Source organism: Microtus oregoni, unplaced genomic scaffold (assembly GCF_018167655.1).
Source record: "Microtus oregoni isolate MIOR12 unplaced genomic scaffold, Mior012 000003F_ref0000135, whole genome shotgun sequence".
NCBI classification, from domain to species: domain Eukaryota; kingdom Metazoa; phylum Chordata; class Mammalia; order Rodentia; family Cricetidae; genus Microtus; species Microtus oregoni.
The window spans coordinates 11,681,338-11,708,772 of record NW_024543062.1 but is presented as its reverse complement, the minus strand read 5'-3'; the positions used below and the strand labels follow the sequence as shown (position 1 = coordinate 11,708,772).

Here is a 27,435-nt window from a genome sequence, read left to right as displayed (position 1 = left end):
TGCATTACTTAATCTGAACTTCCCATTTACACTTGCACGCCAGCTGCAAATGCTCTCTCAAAGTAAGAAGCTGACAGCTAGCTAGGTTTTCCAGCAACAAAGGACAGCGTAGCACTTTTCCATTTGCGGCTGCAGAGGGAGCCAGAACCATGCAATGCGAAAGCAAGTCAGAATTCTTGCTAGGACTGGGTGATTCCAAGGCCAGTGAGGAATATAAACACAGGCACACCGCAGACATCAATTCTCAAATTCCTTAGCCAAGGTAAATAAATAGTGAACGTTCTCAAATTAGCAGGCATTCTCATAAAAGCTCTTTCTGGGATATTTTTGGAAAGGATTTTTTTTGAAGAATTTTTAATTTTTTGTCTGTGTATATTCATATGTGTTTGTGTGCATGTACACACATGTGTCCAGGTATGTGGAGCAGTCAGAAAAGGGAGTTAGGTCTTCTGGGGCTGGAGTTACCAGAGGTTCAGAATCACCCAACATAACTGTTAGCAAGCAGACTCAGGTCTCTGGCAAGAGCCATCACTCCAAACCACTGAGCTACCTCTCCAGCCCCTGCAGTGTTTAGGAGAAGCCGCCCTGACTTCCCACCTCTTGTGCACCTCATTAGATCAGGAGGCAGAGGAGGGGGAGGAACAGAAGGCAGGGTCAGAGGCAGAAACACATGTGTAAAGAACTAAGACTGCCAATACAAAAAGAGAGAAACCCCCTGACTGATCGCAGTCTGTGATGTTGTGACAGGCCATGAGAGGAGGCTCAGGAGACTGTCACCTCCAAGACTACCCCGTGACAGTGAAATGCCACAGCAAACATAGCAGAACGAAAAAGAGAAGCTATTCTCATCAGTGGCAAGACGACAGTTAACTTGTAATTCCAAGCAATCCAGAGAGCTTGTTCTCTGACAGCTCTTTCCCAACAAACCAAAGACACACAATAACAAGGTACAGTGGCATCTAAGATTCTGCATAACACAAAGGGTCTAGGCAAAATCTCAACAATGTGCTGAGTCCAGTACTCTAGCTCAGTCCAAACAAAGCCGGAACTGGCACCTCATGACACATACTGAACAAAAAAAAAAAAAAAAACAGCAACAGAGCATCTGAAAACAATTCCAAAAGAGTATGACTATGGAAGTGTATGCTGGTGTGTAAAGTACAAATGAAAAAGGCACAGGGACAGAAAGCTTGCTCTAGACAAACACATCCTTCCAAGAATACTGTTTTCTATAAAATATATAAGCAGGGCTCAGAATATAGTTTTACTGCAGAATCTCCCAGGGAGGGGCATGTGGTGGCACACATTCCTGAACAATGAATAAATTAACACAATGAAGTGACCCAGAAGCTGCAAAAGCAGTAACAACTCAGAGCATGAAAATATTTGATATCATATATACTTACATACTTACGTTTTCTTTTTATAAACTATATATCCTACACCTCTAAAAACACTAAAGAGGCACAGAAAGAAAAATTGGTGAACGTGAGGCACAGCAACAAAGTGACACAAAACAAAACACACACAGACACACACCAAAATAAAGAATAACAATTTAATATAAGATAACAAAAAGGTTAGTGCTTGGGTAACTGGACTCCTTTTAAAAGTGAAACTAGAGAGATCACACGCTTAAAAGAAAAACATTAAGTAGGGGTCAGAGAGATGGTTCAGTAGCTAAGAGCTTGTGCTTCCTTTGCAATGGCTCCCAGTTCTGTTCCCAGCACCCAGACTGGGTGGTTTACAACCACCTGTAACAATTGGTCCAGGGAACCTAACACCACCATCTCTCTGAGGGCATCCACACTAACGCAGACACACACACATGCACATCCATGAACACACACACACGCATACACACACACAATCATGTACATATACATACATACGACCAAACAAAATAAATCTTTGAGGAAATAATGACACTATTTTTAACATAATTTCGTTATTGATTCTTTGGGAATTTCACATCATGCACCTCAATTCTGCTCACCACCTAGTCTCCCCATATCCACCCATCATCCCCACATCATTCCCCTAAAACAAAACTTTAAAACTTCAAATCAACTAAAGCAAAAAAACAATACCAACAACAACAAAACCTCTTTGCTGTCTTTCCTGCCTCTACAAAGCCTCTTCATTCGAATGACCCAATTTTTATGAGGATAAAAATTATGGCCCTATAGAATAAAACAGCTCAACAAATACAAACTGGAAGATACATGAGTAATGCTATACTAAGGTTCAGTGCTCTAACGCGGGGCTTAAAAGCTCTGAGCAGCACAGAACAAACTTGTTATAGTACGGAGAATTTAGGTGGCATCAAATGTCATATGAAAAATACAGAAGGTAGCAAATCAACAGATTTCACACTCCAGATATAACTGTTTACCTAAAAATCAAAACCTAGAGAAAAAGAAATTTTTAAAACAAATTAAGGACATGTTGGGGCACAAAGAAGCTACAACTGTTAACCAGTAGTGGACGACCCCTGTTCCTGGTTGTCCCTTAGAGTATATGCATCTCTTTTTGTTAACAAGAGTACCTCAGCAAGAAATATTAAAGGGAGTCCTTCCCGGAAACAGCTGTCAGGCAGACCTAGTCAAGGAAAAGACAAAGTAACAACAAGGCCTGTTTGTTCTCATCAATATTTGCAGATTAAAAATCTCTTTACTTTCAATAAACACAACATAACAATCTTAATGTTTAGGCACCCAATAACAGGGGCTTTACATCAAATACCAGATAAGAAGAAAGTTCAAAAACTAAATTACTGTCAGAGACATGAATCAATCAATCTCTGTCCCCCTCTCTCCCTCCCTCCCTCTCCCCTTACCCCTCCCCTCCCTGTCTCCAACAAGTACAAAAACCCAGTAAGTCAGGTTATAATAAAACTGAACACCAAAATGAACCAATTTGTCTAACAGGTATGTATACAACATTCTACCCAGCCTCTGGGAACAATCACATTGTCAATGTACAGGGATCACCTACATCAATAAAACATATTAAGTTGGTAAGCTAAATGTCAATAAATTTTAAATGGAAGTGACACAAAGTATGTTTGTGTCTTATCTTAAAAACACAGGGCAAAGTTAAACTGTTATCCTTATTAGAAAGAGCTCTGGGAAAATTCCTGCAAAGTAATGTAGTTTTAAGTCCACGAACCAAGAAAAGGGATCACGAGGGAAGCTAAACACTATTTTGAGTAGAAAATGAAAACTTATTAGAATTTATGGAGTACCACTAAAGTAATATTATAGGGTAAGTGTACATGCCTATATTAGAAAAGGAGATTCCAGCTTCTAATTAAAAATAGAAGTAATAATGAGCAGTGTGGGAATCACACATCCTGAAGGAATTCTACTACTAAGGGGACCGGACAATACAGAATATACATTTAAAAAAAAATCTGTTATCACATCAAAAAGAAAAAAGAAAACAAGGAAGTGAGAAAAAATATGAGCAAAGAAAAACCCAAGGTAAACAGAAAAAAAGGAAATCAATGAAATATAAAACAGGAGAGAAAAATCAATGAGAGCAAAGCTGGTTCTTTGAGAAAATTGATAAAACTGATAAATGCCTATTCATACTCAGGTGGAGGGAGAGCAGAGGAAACAGATATAGACAGAGAAGACCGAGTCTAACAATAATGAGTACAGATGACTATGGACTGGATAGCTGTTTAAACAATAAGGGGATGTTATACAGATAACTGAGTCAAGACATGAATACTCGAATGAAATGGACAAATTTATCAAAAAACATAACTTACAGATGACTCCAAAGCAGACAAGTCACAAGATCCATGCAATAACCTGTTTATGCAGTGTTTTCTCATCCTCCGCCCCAACCAAGACAAAACAAAACAGAAATACCACTCCAGCCCCATACAGACTCACTGATTAAAGTGTACCAAGCATTAAAAAAAAAAAAAACTATAAAAGCTCTCCACAACCTCTTCTAGAAAACTGAAGGAATATTTCTATTTTCTGTGATGTCGGCTATACAGACACTAAAATCTATAACAAGAAGATTTGAGATGAACTTTACTCATAAGTACAGGGTGTGGATAAATATGTTATTCAAAATATGTTTAGCTCAACACACTTGTGTGCATGGCTTAGTTTATGCTTAATATTCATGGTGAGGTGGGGTGGGGGAGAGAGGGAAAACAGAGCTAGTGGGTAATAGTCCATATTTAATCACAAGACTGGTCAGAGATCCCAAGTCAGAGATCCAGCCTTGAGGAAATTGTGGATTGCAATGGCTAGCTTTATCAACATAGCACAACCTAGAAGCAGCTTAAAAAAGTGAGGGACTCAACCGACTTTCTGTACCACCATTCCCTGGGTTTGGGTTCTAGAGTAGCTAAGAATAGATAGGATGAGCTAAGGACAAGCACTCACTTCTCACTGCTTCCAAAGACAGCTGTATTGTGCCCTGCTGGTTTGAGTTCCTGCCGCCTTCACTTTTCTGCTATGGTGGACAGTAACCTGAAACCGTGTGATAAAATAAACCCTTCCCCCACTGTTTCTATTTGCTAGGATACTGTACCACAAGAGCAGGATAATGCATGCATCCCAAGAGCCAACGATGGTACAGTTTGATGTGCCAGAACACCACAAGAAGCAGGCAACCGCAGAGAGCATCTCTGGCACACGTGGTATCAGTCAACATTCACCACGCTTCCTAGTATCAGTAACTCCATTCAGGTCTCCCCCTGACTTAATGCGCAATTAAACAAAATAACTGATAAATAAACCAAGAAAACCACACAAGTCTAAACATTAAACCAGAAGACACGCATTCCTTCAGGCAAATATATACTGTTTTGGACATTTGTCTCTAACTTCTGCAAAAGAAAATGTTCACAATTTATACAATTCTAACTACTCAAACAATCCATCCTATAAAAAAAGCATCAAAAATAAACACTGATGTATGTATTTGGATCAGGGGAAATACTCCTCACAAATTAGTAAGAAGCAAACATACTACAGGCAATTCTTGTTCTCAGATGACAAAGCCAGAGGGAGACCTTAATGGTGGTAGCTCATAAATCCTTGCCTGAGATCACAAATACAGCAGTGAGGGAACTCTGCAAGAAAAATATATGGCATTATAAAAACCACAAGGAAGATGAGTGGGAAAATGAGGGCACATCTATCGTTCAACCACTCGTCAAAGAGTATTTTATACAGTTTATTTGCTTAAAAGTGTTCAAAAGTAATTAAATAACACAGGGTTAGAGCCCTTGAAAATAGGCAGCTCCCTGATGGTCCACCGTCTCCCATAATAACAGCAGACAGGGCAAAGCATTAAGTACAGGTATACTTCTGAAGGAAGAGAGCTCCACGGAAAGTTCTCGGGGAAACCGGGATACCACCCACTTAACCCCATGGCTACTAGGTGGTCACAGAAAGGGTATCATTTCTAATAAACTTCCCCACTCTGTATCAGTGGGGTACAGGAAAAAAACCTCCCAGAACCAAAGGACTTAATGCACAGGTGTCACCATTTACAAAGGGAAGCATTTAGTGGTTGAAAGAAAGAAAATAAAAACATAATTAATTGCATTCCATCCCCATGAATTACTCCAAACAGGAGATTTATATTGTTTATTATCAGTGACTTAAAATTATATCAATGTCAACAGGTATGGTAATCCTCAAGCAAATGGGTAGTAGGAACTCAGATTTAATCTCGTCTCAGAAACAGGCTTCTATTCTCTGCACAAATAGTACCGTGCACCCATTGCATTGAGGGTTTTCAGGCATACTTGTGCACAAGGATCCGCAGTGGTTTTAGATATGCATGCATACATGCACCATGACGCTACCACAGTGGGCCAATACAGTAAAGCACGTATGCTGTGTTTTATCTGTCACACATTTAATGGCAGGTCCAACCAAAATATTGAAACTGCCAGAGTTCGTTTAGCTTAGGTCTTTAAAATGGAGTTAATAGTCAAAAGAAAAGGAATTTTGAGGGTTTCAGCATGTGTTGCCATTTCACGTGGTGTTAGAGGCCTTTAACAAGCACATTCCACGGTAACCACAAACTCAAAGAGTCCAAGAAAGGGTAATAATTTGATTAGCAGAAAAAGCACCAGTGGTGAGGAATGACTTGTACCTGACTCCTCTTTCTAGCCCTTCTTTCTTAGAAGGCATCCCTGCAGCCTAGAGAATATAAAAGCCAAGACTGATACCTTATACTTCACCAAATACAATGGTGACAAAGCAGCTCACCGCTGTCTCTAAGTACCTTTAAGTCTAAAGCGGAGCCTACAGAACACAACCTAGAATCAACCAGGAAGACGGTCTCAATGAGGTACGCTCAGAATCTACCAGCTAAACAATGAACAAGTCTATGGGGGAGTCTCATAATTATATTAACAAGGGAGAGACGACCCAGTCCATTGTAGAGAGCACCATTTACCGATAAGTGGTCTTGGAGTACAAAGAGTAAAGTAAGTTAGTCAAGTACAAAGCACTTATGCATTTGTTTGCTTTTCACTGATTTCCACAGAGGATGTAATGGGACCAGCTCCTTCTGAATCATGCCTTGACTTCTACGAAATGATTAAATGTGATCTGGAATTGAGGGACAAAATCTTTCTTAAGTTCATTTTTCAAAACGATTTTTTTATTTTTGGTTTTTTTTTTTTTTTTTTTTTGGTTTTTCGAGACAGGGTTTCTCTGTGGCTTTGGAGCCTGTCCTGGAACTCGCTCTGTAGACCAGGCTGGTCTCGAACTCACAGAGATCCGCCTGCCTCTGCCCCGAGTGCTGGGATTAAAGGCGTGCGCCACCATCGCCCGGCGATTTTTTTATTACATTAACAGAAATGAACCTAGGACAGTAGAAAAACTTTTTTCCCCATTAAATGCTTGTTCCAGACTGTTCCAGTTAACTTAAACAGTTAAGAACACTTGCTGCTACTCTGGAGGATCGGAGTTTAGTTTAGTTTCCAGCACCAACACAGAACAGCCCACAACAACCTGTACATGCAGGGGAACAACACCCTCTTCTGACCTCTTTGAGTAACTGCACACGGGTGACATATGCTCACACAGACAAAAGGAAACACACAGTAACACACACATACACACACACACACACACACACACACACACACATATATATATATATATATATATATAAAATGTTTGTTTTTAAGACTTATGGAAGCTGGAGCCAACAAACAATGCTTACATTAAAATCCTTCCAGCCCTCGGTGCATAGTTTCTGACAAACACTGGTATTTCTGGCTTTGTGCTTTCATTCAGTCAGACAAAACATGAAATGACTGAGCAAAAGGAGCTGTTCTAATGCACTGACTAAAGAGAACTTTCAGGACACTGCAGGTCACCTTTTCCTACAGAAGAGGTAGCATAAAAATCATAGCATCAAAATACTTACTACATTTACACAATTTACTGGTAACAGAAAAGCCCTTGCACCAATAAATTCTCCACCAATATTAATTTGGCAGAATGATGAGGTTCAAATCATACTTTATTTTTTTGGGGTTTCAAGCCCTGATCATTTATTTACAAAGAAATTTAACTCATTAGCATCAGAGATCCCACAAAGAACTCAGTGGAGGCTCTTAAAAATTAGAACTCATGGCTTTCAGGTCTACATTTCTATTACCAAAAGCTCCTGGAATCACCAAGTGCTGCAGCAATACAAGTGTCCAGAAAGAACCACAATGAAGGGGAGGGGGGCATCAAACAAACACAAAACTGCATTCTGTGAATTCTTTGGAGGTTATCCAACTAAAAGCTGTAGTTGTTTTTATTATAAAAACTTAGTCCTCGAAAATATTTTTATATCCTATTTCCAATATCGCTATGAATTCCAACAAACTGATGATTGTTTTCTTGGTTATAAGGTATCATCTTTAAAACATGGTGTTCAGGGGTTTAAGAACATTGTTCAGTCAGTTCACTGCTTGGGTTGAATCACACACACACAGGAAGGAGGTAGGGGGGAGAGGGATGAGAAGAGAGGGGGAGGGGAAGAGAGAGACTGAAAGACAGAAAGACAGACAGAGAGAGGAGATAGGGAAAGCAGACAAAAGTTTAATAATCTGGGGCCAGCAATATAGCTCAGCCAAAAAAAGACAGTGCTACAAAGTCTCATGACCTAAGGACCCAAATGTGGAAGGAGAGAATCAACTACCGAAAACTGTCCTCTGACTTCTACTCACACACCATGGTATATATCCCACTCACACACAAATATAAATGAACAATGTGTGTATGTGTGTGTGAGTTTGTGTATTTATTATATTGATAACCTAAAAAGAATAAGACCAAATGACAATAACAAATAATTCCTAATAAATGGTATCTGAGGTAAAACTAAGGAATCCTGAAGCCTTTTTTAAAAAATAAAAAACAAAAGCCGAAGAGAAATGATAACAAGCAGCACATTATTGTTGATAGTAGGCGCTGATATTTTCAGGACACATCATTTACTCTCAAAAGCATCTTTAAAAAGCAGAAGGGATGTCAAGAACCATGCCACACTAAGAAAGGAACAATTTTAAGAATGTCAGCGCATCACTGAGAACACACCCAAAGTCGGGGGCTTTCCAATTCACCTCCTGTGAGCTGTGCTTCATCACGATATCTCGCCCTTGCTGACAGTTAAGAGCTCCCCATGGAAAGGGGGAGGAGGGGCGCTGACAAGAACGTCAAAGGCAGAGTGATCTTCAAGTGCATACTCTCCATTTATGAAGTTCATACACAAAGGACTCTTGGGCCGTGCTTACTGAATGAGCAAGTATGAGGAGAATGAATTAATTGGGTCACTCAACAAAAATTCATACTGTTCTGAAGGTCAAAACAGTTTAGACACAGGGCCACTAGGACCATCATTTTACAATGGAAAGATCTCCTATATAGTCCTGGATGATAAAGATTAGTTTGAACTTTTTTCCAGAGTCATACTGTACCATGTTTTGCTTTGCTATTTTATTTCTTATCTTGTAGTTGGTTAAAGTGAGAATGTATCAGGACTGTGGAAATAGCAAGGTCATTAGATGGCAAAAATATTATTATTCAAACCCTTAAACATTCAGTTGTTTTAACACACCAGCAACTTCTACATGGCTTAAAAGAAAATGCATGACTTGGTGGAAAAAATGTACAGGATACCACTCATCTGGAATGTTTGCAGTACAGGAGGAGCAGACATGAGGAAGAACACTGGAAACAAGGATAGGGATGTAGCTCAACTATAAGGCATTTGTATAGCATACATAAAACCCCAGGTGCCAGTCCCAGCACTGCATAAGCAGAATGGTAGCACACAACACTAATCTCAGCACTCAGGAGATGCAGGCAGGAATTCAGTAGTCCCGAGAGAATCCTCAGCTACACAGCAATTTCAGGACTGGGGATACATGAGGCCTCATGTCAAATAAACAAAAACTCAGTAATACAGACCTAAAATTATAAGTTAGGTTAAGTGTAAGCAGGCAAAAAGGCAAGTACAGAATAGCAAGGATACCAGTTACTCCCTGGGGTAACGGATATGGTCAGATAAAGCTTCTCTGAAGAGATGACATTTGAGGTGAAGCTCAAAGAATTGAAAGGAAGACCATGTACATAGAAGAGGAATGTGTGCATGCTGACCATGGTGGGAACATGAAGACAGTCATGGAGGCTTCAGTCAAAGAGAAACATCTCGGGAAATGAGGCTGAAGAAGATACTAGAGGAACTGAACACTATGCATCAACAGAGATGGAATTTTAATTTTGCTAGTTACAGAAGCGGATGAAAAGATTGGCGTCTAGGAACATATGATCACTGCCATGATGCTAAGGAGCACTGTCACATCAGCAGAGCATAGGAATGAGAAACTACACCATGAGATAAGCAAGCATCTCACTCCTTCCAGGAAAGGTAGAAGGGCGGGTTTTAAAATCTTATATCCTGACACACACTATTTATTAGCCTCAGTACATAAAACATGAATGAAATTTTGCCAAACTACAACAGGGCTGGAACCAGATTATGTTAAGTGAAACAGATCAAGCATAGGGAGCAGGACATGGACGCACTCATGCTGAATCCCAAATGTATTCAATCGCAAAGAATCTGAGATTACAAAGATGGTTCCCAGAGATTAGGTGTCACCAGGAGGATGGAAAAGGTTGAGAAATGACTTAAAGCTATAGCAAGCAGTTCTAGGCACCACTGTACAGAACAACCATTATCAATACAAGGTCTATAGTATATCTTTCAAAAAGAAACAAATTTGAACAATTCCACCATTAAAGAATGATAAATGCTCCAGAAAACAAACGCGTTTAATCTTAATTTAAACCTTATGCAATGTATACTGCAAAAGTTTTCCAAGAATTGGGGAGATGGTGCCTGAAGCCAAATATGAAAACCTGAGTTTGATCCCTGATCTACACACGGAAGAGAGAAGCAATCCTCATGAGGTGTCCTCTGATCGACACATGTATTCCATGGCATGTGTGTACACATACCCCACACATACACACATGAGAAACAAAAGTAATAATAAAATTTGGAAAACAGTTTTTAACTATAAAAACGAAAAGTGTTTTAGGAAACAAAAATAATTCACCTGGTTTAAACACTGTGCAAGGTATACTTATGTCAAACACAAGTACCCCATTTTAAAATACAACTTTTATGTGTTTGTGTATCTGTTAAAAGGGAAAAGACTTAATTTATGAAAAATAAATAAATGCTATATAGAAAAAAATCAGTATGAACAGGCAGTCCAAAAAAAAAACCAACCTAGAGGGAAAACCTGGGAATTGGCTCAAGGCCAGTCTAGGTCTACCAAGCCAGTTCAAGGACACTTAGAGCTACAGAGAAACTTATCTTAAACAAATGAAAAAAAAATAGAAATTAAAATAAAACTTTTTAAAAAGCTAGGACCTAATGTTAGTGGTTCCTCATGCCACGTGGTTAACTCAAGAGGCACTCCAGAGAGGAGGAGGGGTGAAAAGCTAAAAGACACCTCTAGATCAAAGGAGCGAAGACTATGGTGGGCTACAGATTCAATGGTGCAAGAGCTGCAGAAATCACCTGTCTAAATCCAATAGCTTCACATTAAAAGAACTCTGGGAGGTTCTCATGAAGAGTCCACAACATTTGTGTGACTTGTCCAATGGAGATGTGAACAACCGTCTGCTCATCCGTGACAGCACACCAAGGACAGCCTGAAAGAACACAATCCCATCCAACTCTAGCTTTGGCTAACAATGAGTCCATTGGGCTTACAGGACCATGGGTGAATGATAACTGACAATAGGCATGAAGACCCTTTGACGACCACATCATCAAAATGGCTCACCCCAGAATGGAAGACAACTTCCCATGGCTGCATACAGCTATTTCTTCTGGTACCCATTCACCCTCTATATACTCTATCAAGAGCACGTACAAGTGGGCCAGGAAGTGGTAGTTAGAATCCCACATAATGGTCTAAGGTACCCATTCCTTCTATGAGAGACTCTCCAGAGACCCAATTCTTAGGGTCTCTTTTTAGTAAAGCATTCAGATAAAGACGGTAACAGTCATTAGAACAAGAGGTCAGCATTCCACAAAACCCCCTTTCGCATACTGTTTCCTATTAAAGAAACAGAGAAGTGGAGTTTTAATTACAGGGAGGTAGGAGCCAGGTAATAATAAATTATGCAAGACGGAAGATGAAGACTCAAAAAACACCGTTCAATATTCCAGCAAAGCATACCAGACCCATTACCCAGCATTGTATTTCATTCAGCATCAGAGGCTTTCCCTCTCTTCCTGATGACTGCATTTTTTTTAAATTTATTTATTTATTAAAGATTTCTGTCTTTTCCCAGCCACCGCCTCCCATTTCCCTCCCCCTCCCCCCAATTAAGTCCCCCCCCACTCAGCCCAAAAAGCAATCAGGGTTCCCTGTCCTGTGGGAAGTCCAAGGAACCCCCCACCTCCATCCAGGTCTAGTAAGTTGAGCATCCAAACTGCCTAGGCTCCCACAAAGCCAGTACGTGCAGTAGGATCAGAAACCCAGTGCCATTGTTCTTGAGTTCTCAGTAGTCCTCATTGTCCGTTATGTTCAGAGAGTCCAGTTTTATCCCAGGCTTTTCCAGACCCAGGCCAGCTGGTCTTGGTGAGTTCCCAGTAGAACATCCCCATTGTCTCAGTGTGTGGGTGCACCCCTCATGGTCCTGAGTTCCTTGCTCGTGCTCTCTCTCCCTCTGCTCCTGATTTGGACCTTGAGAATTCAGTCCTGTGCTCCAATGTGGGTCTCTGTCTCTGTCTCCTTTCATCGCTTGCTGAAGGTTAATATTCAGGAGGATGCTTATATGTTTTTCTTTGGGTTCTCCTTATTTAGCTTCTCTAGGATCACTAATTACAGGCTCAATGTCCTTGGTTTATGGCTAGAAACCAAATATGAGTGAGTACATCCCATGTTCCTCTTTTTGTGTCTGGCTTACCTCACTCAGGATAGTGTGCAATCCCCATCAAAATCCCATCAAAATTCTTCACAGATCTGGAGAAGACAATAATCAACTTTATATGGAAAAACAAAAAACCCAGGATAGCCAAAACAATCTTATACAACAAAGGAGCGTCTGGAGGCATTACCATCCCTGACTTCAAACTCTACTACAGAGCTACAGTATTGAAAACAGCTTGGTATTGGCATAAAAACAGAGAAGTCGACCAATGGAATCGAATAGAAGACCCTGACATTAACCCACAAACCTATGAACACCTGATTTTTGATAAAGGAGCTAAAAGTATACAATGGACAAAAGAGAGCATCTTCAACAAATTGTGCTGGCAAAACTGGATGTCAACCTGTAAAAGAATGATGACTGCATTTTTTAAAGTCAAAAGTCATTATTGATGGCCTTTCTCGTGTGGTGTGATAATTTCAGTAGCAACGGTTCCTCACGAGGGGAAGAACATTTCCAGCCTCCTAACACCGTATGGAAAACAAGCTCTACCTCTTGTCGGCACGCCCCAAACAACTGTACAGCCTATGTGTGGCTTCTGCTACTTAAACAAGAAAGTCAGGCATTGCCTTAAGAATTTACATAACGCAAGCAAGAAATTGAAGTTTGCTATTTTCCTAAGCTGAAACTTTCTGAGTTATAAAGAAAAGCAATCAGTCCCTTCTATGAAATCCCCAAATAGTGGCAACTTTTAGATCTGGGAGGGGATGCAAATCAAAGTTATCAACTTTAAGTTCAACTTTTATTCATTTCTAAGCGTCTATATGTCACATGTGTGCAGGTATCCAATGAGGCCAAAAGATAAAGTCAGATCTCCCTGAAACTAAAACCACAGGAGAATGTAGATATGGTTGCAGGGAACCAAACGCGGGTACTCTACAAACACTCTAACACACTGAGCCATCATGCCAGCTCCCAAAGCTGTAAGCTTTAAAGTCGCAGCATCCTTATCTATAAATAGAAGGGAGTTTAACCCAAGGAAAACAAAAGACTCTGATATACTTAGAGCTGTCCATTTGAGGGGGCTGATGGGCACAGAGACACGGTTGAAGCACCATTATTCTGTATCATTGTAATGACCTCTGAGGACAAACAGTCTTTGGAAACCATGAAGTGAGGGGCAATGTGTCTACAGCATGAGACAAAAGCACTTCTTTCTGGTTAGCAATGTGGTAGAAGAGAGCTCAGTAGATAAACACATCACCAAAAACGTACTGCTATTGATGAAAGAAATTAATTTCACACAGGTACTTCTTGAATTTTGTTCACATTTTGTAATTTAAAAAAAAAAAACGGTCTGGGGCGCTGGCCTGAGGAATGACAACTAGATTGCCTCTGGCCTCTACATGCCCAAGCAAACAGGTGTATGCGCACACATGAGTATTCACCCACAAAATGAAGCCCCCTAAATTGTTTTAGTGTGGGAGGTTGCAGGAGGTATATATGCATGCCCCACTGTGCTACTATGTAGGTCAGAGGGCATCTTGAAGGAGTCGGTTCTGTTCTGTTCTATTCTATTCTATTCTTTTCTATTCTATTCTTCATAAAGATTCTGGAACTAGAACTCAAGTCCAAAGGCTAGACAGCAAGTGCCTTTATCCACTGAGCCATCCTGCTGGCTCCACAAAAAGCTTAATGTCTAACACTTACAGCACCTGCAGGGAGTCACCTCCAGGGATAGCAGCTGAGGAGAGCGTGAGACAAGCTCTGACACAGGTAGTCTGAAGACCATCCTTTGAAAAGAAGCATGACTCTACACAGTCCCTATGCAGACAAGGCAGACACGTGCTTCTCAATCTAATTATAGCCAATCTCAGCCCTTCAGAGTCATCCTGGCAATTAGGACCTGTCCATCTTTGTGCTGCATGTTTTGAAGACATATGACACCAGCAGTTCCTGAGCAAACGCAGCTGCAAACAGTGATTATGAAATGACCCTCTCCATCAGCATCACTGTAGACAGGAGCTTGGGAACAGTGGCACCTTCTGCAGAAACAAGATCAATGAATCCAGGTGAAATGATGCAGGAGCCACGTGGCACAACTCATCAGGCAGGCCTCCTTGAAGATAACATGTTGGGCCAGCACCTATTACCTTTAGTTCCTGCTTCTGTGTGGAAGAGCACTGGTAGAAGGGTGCAAACCACTGGATAAGAAAAGCAACAGAGTTTCAGCCAAAATCTGTGTTCTTCTTACTGGGTACAAAATCAACTCTTATGTCAGCAGGCAAGACACAGGCCATTATGTCGACTACAAAAACCACTATTTCAACATCATTAGGACTCAATGCATTAAAACAGTTGGGTTCCTAGAGCAAAACAAGACTAATGGGACTGAGGGTTAAGTACATAGAAAGGGATATGTCATGGAGGTCCCGTCAAGCCCTAGCCTCAGGGGCTAAGAAGAGCAAACACTTCCCAGGCAAACAAAGGATATGATTCAGAACAGTTCTGTCCCAAATAAAAGATACTGAAATGTTTAAGAGGAAAAGTAAAAGAATAGAATATTATATCCATCTTCATATTTAACTAGAAAGATAGTCAACAACACTACCAAATTTGAGGTCAATCCTTGTTCAGCACAAGAATTCTCCATGCAAAATTATTTTGAGAAAGTGTAATGAAACAACTGCACATATAAATCCTTGGAGAATGACAATTTCAGTAACACTGTTGAGGCTCCAACTAATGCTCTGAAGATGAAGGAAACAACCCAACCCTAGGTTGAAGCAAGACCATCATCTGCCCTCAAAGTCCAATCAAACTAACATCACCTTCTCCTCTCATTGTGCTGCAAACCATGCCTACTTCCAACATAGCTATACCATGAGAGATAATTTACAGGCAGAAAAGCTATACCCAAGAACCTGAATACACACTAAATCCCAAAGGTTAAGAGATCAGGCAATCAGAGGTTGAGAGGAAGGCTCCACAACTGACTTGTAAAAGCACAGGGCTGACTTTGATCTCCAGAACCCAGATAAAAACATAGGATAGAGCATGTTCGGAATCCAAGTGTGGGGGAGGCTGACCCAGGGGGATCCCTGGGATTTTTCTAGTCATTCAACCTAATAAATCAGTAAGTTCCAGGCCAGTAAGAGATGGTGCCTGTAAATGAGGTGGGTAACACCTGAGAAATGTCATCAAAGATGGTACTCTGGCCTCCATATGAACATGTCTGCATACACTTGTACACTCCAGATGCTCCCCCACAAGAGATCATGGTATCACTCACAACAGTGGAATAACTGTACAAACAGGTAGAGGAGGAAAATAGATGATGTCCCATGGTAAGCTCCTAAGACTACCACAAGGTGTCAGGAGACCTGATGTAACTCAGCTGCACACAGCCAAACAGAGAGCAGAGAATAACCAGCTCTCCGTCAGGTTCTTCTCTAGACCCACAGGCATACACATAATTCTTAGGGCAGGGAGCGATCAAGTGTATACAGAATCTCCAAATGGACCTTTAACTTTTCACATTTCGAAAAAGATGCACGTATTGGGTGTAAAGATGCCCAGCAATTCCCAACTACCATTTCCCACTAGGACTTGTCCCTGCCTGCCTGTCTCAAAGCCCACCCACTATTTCATTTTCAATTAGCAGCTCCTCGAAAGGCAGTAATGAAAGCAGTTGCTAAAGAGCATTCAGATGTCACTGAAAGACTGCAAACCCAAACTGTAAATAGCACGTTGTGAGTCGCCTGTCACCGCCATCAACTCCCACGGGAATCTCGCAGCACGTGGCTATCACAGCCATCTGCTTGGATCCCCAACAACACCACTGTAAACCAGTCATCCACCCACTCCCAACTCCTACTCTTACCTGTCATGCACAGACTTGTGTAGGGATGGGATTGCTGTGAGCAGAAATTAGAGAATTGCTACATGTTCTATAGCTGCAATTGGGCTACAGGTAGACAACTTGGTGCCCTCCTAAGAGGGAAAAATGCACAATGCAACTGGTCCCCACATACACAGTTTTAAACGGTATTTTTATTTTTTTAAGTGTGTGTGTGCATGTGTAATAGGATATTTTGCTTGCACTCTGACACGCCTGAGACTGCCCAATAAAGTTATATTTGAATCTAGGGCAGAGCCAGTGACGAGCTGACTGGAACTGGCCAAATAAAAGTCAGTAATTTGGATAGAAAAAGAACACAGGAAGGAAAGAACGGGGACTAGAGTTTGAGCTCTCTTGATTCCGGGACAAAAGAAGAAACATGTCTCTGTCAGTGTCTGCAGTCAAAAAGCAAGGTCAGCTAGTTGCTACTCAAGTCTGAGCTAGCAGGTTTTCACCACAGCCTTTGACTTCTGAGTCTTATTGAAATACAGAAGAATATAGACTTTTAAATTTAAATTTGAATTTAGCAGCTGCAGCAGAAACACCCAGAAACCCTTGTAGGTTGAGGCCTGAGGGGCCAGTGAAGTGACAGAAGATAAGTAACATGAAAGTAGAATCATGTGCAGCCACTCAGCCAACAGAAAAACATCATGCATGCATATTTGTGTTGCAGGGTTGCAGGTGTTCTCAGAAGCCAGATGCATTGGATCCCCTGGAGCTGAAGTTTCAGAGATAGTGAGTAGCCTGACAAGGGTGCTGGGAACTAAATTAAGTTCCTCTCAAAGAGAAGAACAAAGTATAACTTTAACCACTGAGACATCTCTCAGCTCCAAAAATGCAGTTTTAAATCAAAGGAGTGATATCCTACTCTACCCTTGTCAACCACCTGTTCAAGTTCCTAAATTTTTGGGCTCGAGATTTCTTTAGTTTGGGTTTTCTTTATTGATTCTATTTCCACTTTAGGTCTCGAACAGTTTTATTAATTTCCTTCTACTGTTTGTGTTTTCATTGATTTCTTTAAGGGATTCATCTATCATATTCATAAAAGCTGTTTTAAGGTATTTTTCTTGTGCTTCACCTATGTTGGAGCCAGTGGTAGGACATACTGTCCTGACTGCCAATTACTGCATTTTTACACTCGCATATAGGCAGATATCTGCTACTGAAGATTGTAATTCTAAGGCCTGATATCTGGTCTTGTATTTGACTGTTTCATTCCATGGCTCCTGTTTCCTCTCTGGTTCTTAGGAGAGAGATGTGACTGGGTTGACTGGTAGGGAAGTCTGCTGGAGTGCTGATAGTTGTGGCCACTGCGTATTCCAGAAAAAGATAAACAGTAGGTGTTTCTGTTATTGGGAGCTGACACTTAGGAACTGGGAAGGGCTGAGAGAGGGAATTCACGAGAAGGGGGGAAAGCAAGGTGTTGCACCAGGGTAAGCTTAGTTAGCTCTCTAGGAATGAGGGCAGAGTGAGGAGAGGCCACAGCTGGAGGCCTGCTACAGAACTGGGGATGAGACTAGGGTTTTACACTTGGAAGAATGGAGGAAGAAGTGAATATCTGTCATTGGCCTACCTGCTTCCCTGGTTAGAGTGGCCTGAGCGTTCCCAAGGAGTATTGGGGTCTTGGACAAAGTTTGAAAGGGAAGATCTGTGTGGTACACTGGAGATGAGGGGGTGCTCAGCAGGTGGTGTGCTGCAGAGCTAGAGATGAAATTAGAGGATTGGATTTGGAGGAACTGGGGGAGAGGTAAGGATCTGCAGTAAGCCTACTTGTTTCCCTGGCCAGAGCAGCCTGTGGGTTCCTGCTGGAGTCTGGAGCTGGAGCCAGGAGCCTGGAGCCAGGAGCTGGAAGCTGAGACAAAGCAATGACTGGGGGGCAGGAGAGTTTGGAGGGGAAGACCTATGTAACCCACTAGAGATGGGTAAGGGACACAGTAGGTGCTCTATTGCAGAGCTGGGAATGAAACTGGAGGACTGGATTTGGAGAAGAAGGAGAGGTGAAGATCTACAGTTAGCCTACCTGCTTCCCTAGCCAGAGAGGTTAGTCCCTGATTTTTGAAAAGCAAATGAAATCCCAATTAGCGTTTTAAATGAGATTCTGAAGCATGAGTTAAAATGGTTTGACTGCAGCTCATATTTCTTAACAGTCGCTCCAGGTACCTCCAGGCACTTAGCTATTACAGCAAATTTATGAAAGAGCACATAGCAAAGTTCATATGTCCTTTCATTATGAAACTTCAATCCCAAATTACATCCGTGTTTCAAACACTCCTGTTTCCAGACTTCTGTTGGCTCTGCAGTCACGCTGGATAAATACCTGTGTGGTTTTTGGCCTAGATTTTCACTCAAAACTAATTAGCAGGTCTTCAGAAATGTGGCTGGAGCTAGATTTGTTTAATCTAAGTTTTCCATTATAAATCTCTCTTTGAAAGTTAATTTCTACAATAACCAATATCACAAGGTGCTCCCAAGACAGTGTTAGTCGTACTGAAATAAAGGACAAACCTAGGGTAGCAATCCCAGCAGGAAAAGACATTCACTGGACATTCTGCTCCCCCAGGAGGGGAGGAAATACATCAGAAGGTCCATTCAACTGGCCTTCCTGCACCAACATTACCCCTCCCACTCCAGGTGAGACCAACGTGTAATGCCTGCACAGAGAGCAAAAGCAAATTACCTTGGATATCTCTAGTAACAGATCTGATTATAAAGATGGGGACCATGATCAACCTCTGCCCTAAGAGTAAGTCCTATGTTTATAGCTTACAAATGGCAATGTCAAACAAACATTCTACCATGTTTAATTCTGTTGTGGTCATTTTTCCAGACAAAGGAAAAGGTTCCTATCTAACACTCAACACCCATGCAGGGTTACTAGCAATTTCCAAGTCCCGAACTTTTAGCAGTATGCATTAACTTATAATGTGTGCAATTTTGATTCAAATTTCTTTTTTTAAGGTGGTACTACACAACACTATCTTCTAAGCGAAACACCTGCCATGCTTGAAAAAGACCATCAAAGAAAGGCTCACTAACTATGGATTTGTTAATGTTACTGTATCTCATAAGATGGTTGTATGATTATCATAAATGAAAAAGAAAGCTGGAAACCTTAAGCAAGCTACAAATGTCTGAGAAAAGTATGTAAAAGGTCAAAGTTCAAAACACTGATGTAAAAATCTCTGCTTAAATTAGAGGAGCTACTGGTCTACTCGCCATCATCATTACAAGGATGGCTTTAAAAAAGGTGTTTGGGTAATCAAAGCTTAATTGTTTAGTTAATGCCCAAATTTTATCTAAATATTACACAGTATTTAAGAGTACCACACTGGTGCTGGGCAGTGGTGGCACACACCTTTAATCTCAGCACTCGGGGAGGCAGAGGCAGGCAGATTTCGGTGAGTTCAAGGCCAGGCTGATCTCCAGAGTGAGTTCTAGGACAGGCTCCAAAGCATAACTAAACAGTAAAATGTATTGTGTTTAATGGTTTAAAGGATCACACTCCCTAGATATTAGACTTGATTTTATATGAAACGCTACTCTGACAACTATCTTTCATTAAATGATTTTACCTTTCGATCAGGAAAAACAATGCTTCCCAGACACAAAATATCATGAAATTGCCTCAATCCCAATACTGCAGTGTCTATCTGCAGCTAAGAGACACGGGTCTACTACCATTTTCAAATGATGGTTAAATTTCTTTTCTCCCTCACTAGAAGCCATTTGGGTGAGACCGCACACTGACTATACTATAAACTTCAAGAGCCATCGAAGTGCCTAAAAACAGATGTGGGGTTCATCACTCTAGGGACCAACCGTGGACTGGTGCTAATACACAGAACTTTCCTGAGAAAGGAAGGCAGATTCTGGCTATGCTGAAGTAGCCTCCAGCTCTCTCCTTTACTCCTTCTGCTCCTCTGCGTCTACAGAAGGGACTACAAACAGAGCTCCAGATGCACCGCCGGCAAGACTTCTGTCACAGTACCCTAACTCGCCACAGGAAACTCCCTCATAAAAGTCACCTCTCTCCTGGAAACACAACGAATAGATTCCTCGTCCCTCACCAGAGCAAGAAGCAGCTAGAGGTTACTGCCCCTTCCCAGTGTGTGATAAACTCTGAAAGGAGACAGATAAATCAGAGTACCCAGGAACATGGTCTGTGGAGCAAACTAGGGCAGACTCCCTGAGACTGCAACTTCTTGTTCCCAGACGATGCTTCTATAAGAAATGTCAAAAGGCATAGGGGTGAGTATCTAGGCATGGCACTACAAAAAAAAAAAAAAAAAAAAAAGAGTCTCAGGGGCTTTGTAAACTACTCAAAGCATCTTATGTTTAAAGGACGTTCAACCTTAGGTTTCTCCCATCCTAAAAGATGAATCTGTTACTTTTCATTTACCATTCCTTGATATTTGGTATCGTTCCTTATCATTCAATTTGTGTTCATGCCAGGGACCACAATTTCCTTGACAACAACTTCCATCACCCAACTACATCCCGTTTAGCTGAATTAGCAAGTTCTTGGCCAGAGATATCTTGAGACTGTCCTCTGGCTTCCACATACACTTACATTCACATATATGTGCATATACATATGCATCGTATGTGTGCACACACACACGTTCCTGTACACACATGTTCACATAAACAAATGAGGGGCTCTCGCTTGCTTTAGACTATTTCCTCCTGGTGCAGTTCATATTAGATAGGACAAAGTAATTGTTTAAACAGAGATTTAGAACTAAAATTGAAGCTCAGAGTCCTCCCAACTCTCATCAACTTTTCATCATGGCGACATGATTTTTAAAATCCTTTTGTCTTCTCTGTGCTTTAAGCTACAAAGTACTAAATTTTGAAAGCAGAAATTCCTATGGTCTAGAAGTTAAGACATTTATAAGAAAGAAAATCAAAGTTTCCTTATTGCTCAGGGAAGGGTTAAATTTTCCCCAAACGCTCTGTGAGAAGCCATACTTTGGTTAGAGGGTTAGGAAACACAGCTTTGTATTCCTTGGTGGTTACAGTGTGACATAATATGCCAAGTAAAGAAAGGTCCTATGGAGAGGTACAGTGTCCTCTCCATATGCCCCCATGTCATCAGCAGTCAAAGCTAACGGTTCCAATGACAGCACACACCATAAGTATTCATTAGCTCTACAGAGGAGAAACATCACCTGAGGTAAGCACTATACTATCCTACAATCCAAACAGCCAACATCTCAATGATATAGGCTATGCCTTTTTGTCCACTGTGATGGGACCTGTTGACTACTGAAATTCCCTCAAAAAGGGAAAAAGTAGGAAGGATCATTGGGACCTCACCTGAGCCTTCAGCCACTTTGTAGCCAAATTTGTGTATGCAATTCTGTCAATTTACAAGTGGCCACTAGTTTTGTGGAGGTACTGTTGCATACAGGTTGGCCAAGGCCAACTAAAGAAACTCCATCTACAAGACCATGGAGAAACCATCAGCTGTACTAAGAGAATACTTTCCAGGGCTCCTGTTTTTGAGTCACCCACACTACTGTGAGAAAGGCCACACCCTGAATTATAAGTAAACCCCAAAAAGTCAGTTAGTTCCCTAGAGTGAACTTTGGTGGAATTTGACTTCGGAGGATGAGGGTAGATGTCTTTCCCTGGGAGAAAGCTTTGAAAACAGCAGGTCACAGAGACATTCACTATTTTGTGTCATAGCAATTTGCTCCTTTGATCGGATCTATTTTTCTGCTCTTTTGAGAACTGGGGACAGAGTTGTTCAAACCTGCAACCACTTGGCGAGGCAGTTACTGATCAGCTCTCTTCTAAGACAGTAAGTATTTGTCCAGAAAAACATAATCCAGCCAATGAGCTAAGTGCCAATTAAAACACTTTCTTTTGACAGAATGGAAACATATCATAGGAGCCGTGGTTTTATAATCAGACAAGGGAAGGAAAAGCAATTTGGTTTTAGAACTACACCTTTTTTCCCGTTCTCTCTTAAAAGTATATAATTGCACTCTCAGAGTGAAAAGATTAGTTGCCTTCAACAGACTCTCAGGGAAAAAAAAAATCCTATTATTTCCTCTCTACTAAAGAGTAATGTCTTCCATAATTACAGGAAAGCCATGTATTAAGTTGCCTGCTCAGGAAATGCCACCCTAATAGAATGCAAAGTTAATTCACTCTCCGCATGTCAAGAAAGAAGACCAGGCCCTCTCTTCTCATGTCCATCGACATCTGTAAGTCTTCAGACTGTAACTCCCTCAGCCAGAGGCACTCAAGGACAATCCATTAATTTAAAGACTCTCCTCAAGGTTCACTCTGAAGACCCCCATCAAGCACAGACAGTCAAATTCATCAGATTCAGTTACTCTACAGGCGAGAAGTCAAAGGACAAAAAAGGGACTGTGATATGTATTGGCCTAGCACAACACAAAAGCAATCCTACCTATCGTTCTAAGATGTTTTAATTATAGTGTGTGTGTGTGTGTGTGTGTGTGTGTGTGTGTGGTATATGTGAGTATATGTACTTGCTGGAGTTGGTTCTTTTCCTTCTACCGTGTGAGTTCCAAGGATTAAACGTGGGTCAATGGGTTTGGTAGCAAGGGCCTTTACCTGTTGACCCATCTCAATCACCTCCATCTAGACCTAGAATTCTAAACATACTGTGTCTCACCTTTTACCAGTCAGTGTTCACACAAGACAAGATACCTTAACCCTACAAATGTTTCTCCTCTCATTTAAATGTCTACATTGAGCCATTACTCAAACTTAAAACAAGTTGTGCTAAATAAGAAGGTGAACCCAAAGAAAAACATATAGGCATCCTCCTGAATATTAACCTTCATCAGGCGATGAAAGGAGACAGAGACCCACATTGGAGCACCGGACTGAAATCTCAAGGTCCAAATCAGGAGCAGAAGGAGAGAGCGCACAAGCAAGGAACTCAGGACCGTGAGGGGTGCACCCACACAGAGACAATGGGGATGTTCTATTGGGACTCACTAAGGCCAGCTGGCCTGGGTCTGAAAAAGCATGGGATAAAACCGGACTTGCTGAACATAGCGGACAATGGGGACTACTGAGAACTCAAGAACAATGTCAATGGGTTTATGATCCTACTGCACATACTGGCTTTGTGGGAGCCTAGGCAGTTTGGATGCTCACCTTACTAGACCTGGATGGAGGTGGGTGGTCCTTGGACTTCCCACAGGGCAGGGAACCCTGATTGCTCTTTGGGCTGATGAGGGAGGGGGACTTGATCGGGGGAAGGGGAGGAAAATGGGAGGCAGTGGCGGGGAGGAGGCAGAAATCTTTGATAAATAAATAAACAAACAAACAAGTTGTGTTCTTTCCGCCCACTATGGTCTTCCTTCACAGATCTCTATGGCACTCTACTTGATCACATTATTGGTAATTTAAATAATCATGAGGCTCAGAAGGAATAACTTAAGAAACCAACTTCAGGAAATTCATTTTTCAGTAGGGTAGCAGCAGAGATTATTTACCAGTAACAAGTATCATGTTCTCACCTCAGTTATCAACTCTATTTTCTCTTAAATAAAATTATTCACAAAGTAGTACATTCATGCATGAAGAAAGGACATAGGAAGATATGATGTTTTGGAATTATAGGTGAAAGGTAGAAATCTTGATTATTTGCGGGGAAAAAAAGTACTCTTCAAACGTAAAACAATGAAAGCTTGGAATTCAAATAACAATAGTACCCAAAGTAGCATTTAACCATGAAGACAAAAAGTTAATCAAAATCCAGACACATGACCCCAAGTCTTCTGTTATGATTATTAATGTTTTCAGAAATGAACCATGAAAGCCCTGGTTGCACAGAAATCACAAAGAAGTGCTTTAAGACCAAGGAAAGAAAAGTGAGATCAGGTAAGTGAAGAATACGTAACACTTGGCCTCCACATGGAAGTAAAGTGGTCTCTTGCCTGATAAGGTAGTCCTACATCATGTTAGAAAGGCAAGAGGGTCTGGGTTGAAGGTGTCAATATTGTAAGCTGCTCTCCACTGGTTATTGTATTTTCATATCAGTTAGGAACACAAATTCCAGAGCAACATTACCTCTTACAGACCCTAGTCTTCCATCCCTTTCCCCAACTCCTCACACCCAACACACACACACACACACACACACACACACACTTAAAGGATCTTCATTTAACTTTGGTTTCTATCTAACTTTCCAACTCTATACTCCTGCTGTGAACTCAGTTTATCCTGCTACATCTTATGCCTTCATGGAGAGCGGCTTCAAAGACAAAATATGCTGTCTGCCCATGTTGCTTCTCGAAATAGTTGTAGGTCATCTTCCCTCCATCCTATGATCTGCGGCTCTTTCCTCTCTATGCCCAATTCTAACATCAAACAAAGACAACATAATATTCATGGGAAACAGAGAAAACTATGGGGCTAGAGAGATTGTGTCTAAACCCCGCACTTCAAGGTGTTCTCTGACAAGCTCTTCATCTCCTGCAGCCCCAGTTTCCATTCTTCTAAAGCACACATGGTGACTACTCACGGGGCAGGGTTACTGAATGTCTTGCTAGCTATGCCATACACCAAAAGCCTGTAGCATAGTTACTGCAGACTGTGTAACTACAGATAAATGTTAATAACACTACTGGCAAGTGAGTTTGGTGGTGCCTTGGGTCATATCTGAGGACATTACAAAACAGGGCTTCGGTGTTCTCACTGACACCCATCCCTCTCCAAGTTTCTACAAAGGAATGTCCTTCATTTTCTTTATGACACCAAGCAGCTCATTCTATCCTCTTAGGGATTTTTATCTTTCCAAACCTCTAACTGATCGTCATCACTCAGAATACACTTCGGAAGTTTTACACAAGTGACTTCCAAAGTAGCCTGACCATGATCAAGCTGCAAAGTTTACAGTAAAGATTCCCTTAGCTCATAGACAGAGGAGTAGTACATGATATGGCTGTGATAGCTGATGAGGTTTTAGAACCGCTGTTTTTTTTTGTTTTGTTTTGTTTTGGTTTGGTTTGGTTTGGTTTTTAGAGACAGGGTTTCTCTGTAGCTTTGGTGCCTATCCCGAACTAGCTCTTGTAGACCAGGCTGGCCTCGAACTACCAGAGATCCGCCTGCCTCTGCCTCCCGAGTGCTGGGATTAAAGGCATGTGCCACCACCGCCCGGCTAGAACCCCTGTTTAAGGGCGATCTCAGATCCTATCCTTTGCAGAGATATCTCTGCAAACGTGAAATGGCCTGAGCAGTCACCGTTCTGTCAACTAAGACTCCTTCCTTAGCTCGTCTTAAGTGACAGCCAATCTCACCAGATATCCTCTCTAAAATCAAACAAAACACACAGGATGCAGGTAACTCTACAAGCACGGACACAGTGGTGTAAAGAGAAACTGTTCTGGACAACTTTCTCAGTATCAATCCACCTCACCTAGGGATTTCCACAGGCAGAAAGGCTCCCCAAACGCAAAGTGTTGTTAACTGTTTCTGGAACCCTGTCAGCTAATTATCAGCAGGCCAGAGACCATGCCCACAGCAAAACTTCTGTTCAAACAACTACAAAGACATCCTGAGTCTCAGCGTAGTGGAGAACAATGGTGGCACACAGATGGTCACACTTCAGCGCCAGTACCCTCTCAAATGTCACAGTATGAACTTTATGTAAGGCCCTGCTCCCACACAGACCACCATTTTTTAGCACATCAGAACCCTGAGATTTATATTAGCTAAGACCAATTTATCCAAACCATCTGTCCTCACCATGGAGCTCTCCACAGAAGCCAGGCCACGACCACCATATAGCGAGATCTCTGTACCACCAGCACTGCAGAGAGCTCTGATTGCAGCCAACATTGAAATGAAAGACTGACAACGGTGGAGTGTTGGTCAAATGTGGAGGACACACCTAAAGCGTGACCCTCTTGTTTACAATCATGCATACAACTTTTCAAAAACTATTAGTGCATCATTATATTAAGAAAACTGCCACCCATTGAGAACTACAGAGGCACAGGAGGGAAGACAAGGTCCTAGTTAAGAATGAACCAGGCTTGCTCACCTGTCTGAGTCCCTTTGGCAACTTCTTTCTCTTCCCAAGGTGCTGGCAGAGGTTGCGGTCATTTTCTCGATCTGAGCTGTAGTGATGTGAGTGGCTGAGCCGGCTCTTCTTGGAGTGAAAAGACAAACCATTGGTAAGAGCTTCTCGTTTCTTCTTGGTCAGAGGAGTCTGCCGTTTCTCCACTCTTTCCTGAGGCTTAACTGCTACATCTTTCTGCAGAAAAGAAAAGGGAAGTGGTGGTCACATGAGGATCTAAGGTCACAGCCTAAATACAGACTAAATAAGGTTAGAATGAGGGGATGGAGACAGACATGGTTGTCAAGTCTCCTGAACCCCTAGTGATACCACAGATAAGTGGATTCTATTCCCCTGTGTGGATGTCTTTGGGTATGGGTGAGTGTCTTGCCCAGTTGCTCTCCTTGTTTCTGAGACACAGTTTCTCATTGGCCCAGAATTTGTGTATTCAACAAGGCTGGTTGACCAGCAAGCCCTATTACCTCCTTCTCTCTGTCATCCTAGTGCTAGGACTATAGGTGTGAGCACAGCCACATTCATCCACTACAGCTCCAGAGACTTGGAACTGACGGAAGCAGTGAGGGAATAAAGAAAAGACAGCAAAGGGACACTCAGACTGGAGGGCTGGAGTTGAATGTGTATGGCTTGAATCTGAATCAGGGAGCCTGTGTACGTGGTACCATAATCCCTTGAAAGAGAAAAAGGCACAAAACTGGACAGCTGGCTGCAGTAACCCCACTTGCTTTAGAATAAGCCAAAAAAAAAAAAAAATCAGTCATTAAGATTTTCTTTCGAAATACACAAATCCAAGTAGCTAAAACATCCATACCTATTCAGCACAATATTGGGTTATGAGTGTAACTCAGCTGGCAGAGCATCTGCCTACCATGCATGAGGACCCGGGTTCCATTCTCAGTACCACATAAAACTGGGATGATAGTGCATGTCTATAATCCTAGCACTTGGGAGGGAAAGACAGGAGGTTCAGAAGTTCAAGACCATTCTCAGCTACACAGTGAGTTGTAGTATGG

General features: G+C 41.6%; 1 protein-coding gene across 4 annotated transcripts in view; it reads right to left on the bottom strand.

Annotated features, from left to right (window-relative positions):
• Auts2 (activator of transcription and developmental regulator AUTS2) overlaps positions 1-27,435 on the bottom strand; it is a 1,102,310-nt gene that overhangs the window by 796,073 nt on the left and 278,802 nt on the right. For 3 of the 4 annotated variants that reach the window (XM_041648369.1, XM_041648371.1, XM_041648370.1), the window contains exon 2: positions 26,390-26,602. The exons of the other annotated variant lie outside the window; for it this stretch is intronic. In XM_041648369.1, the coding sequence (XP_041504303.1) occupies positions 26,390-26,602 (213 nt within the window). The remainder of the gene's footprint in view (positions 1-26,389; positions 26,603-27,435) is intronic. 4 annotated transcript variants of the gene reach the window in all.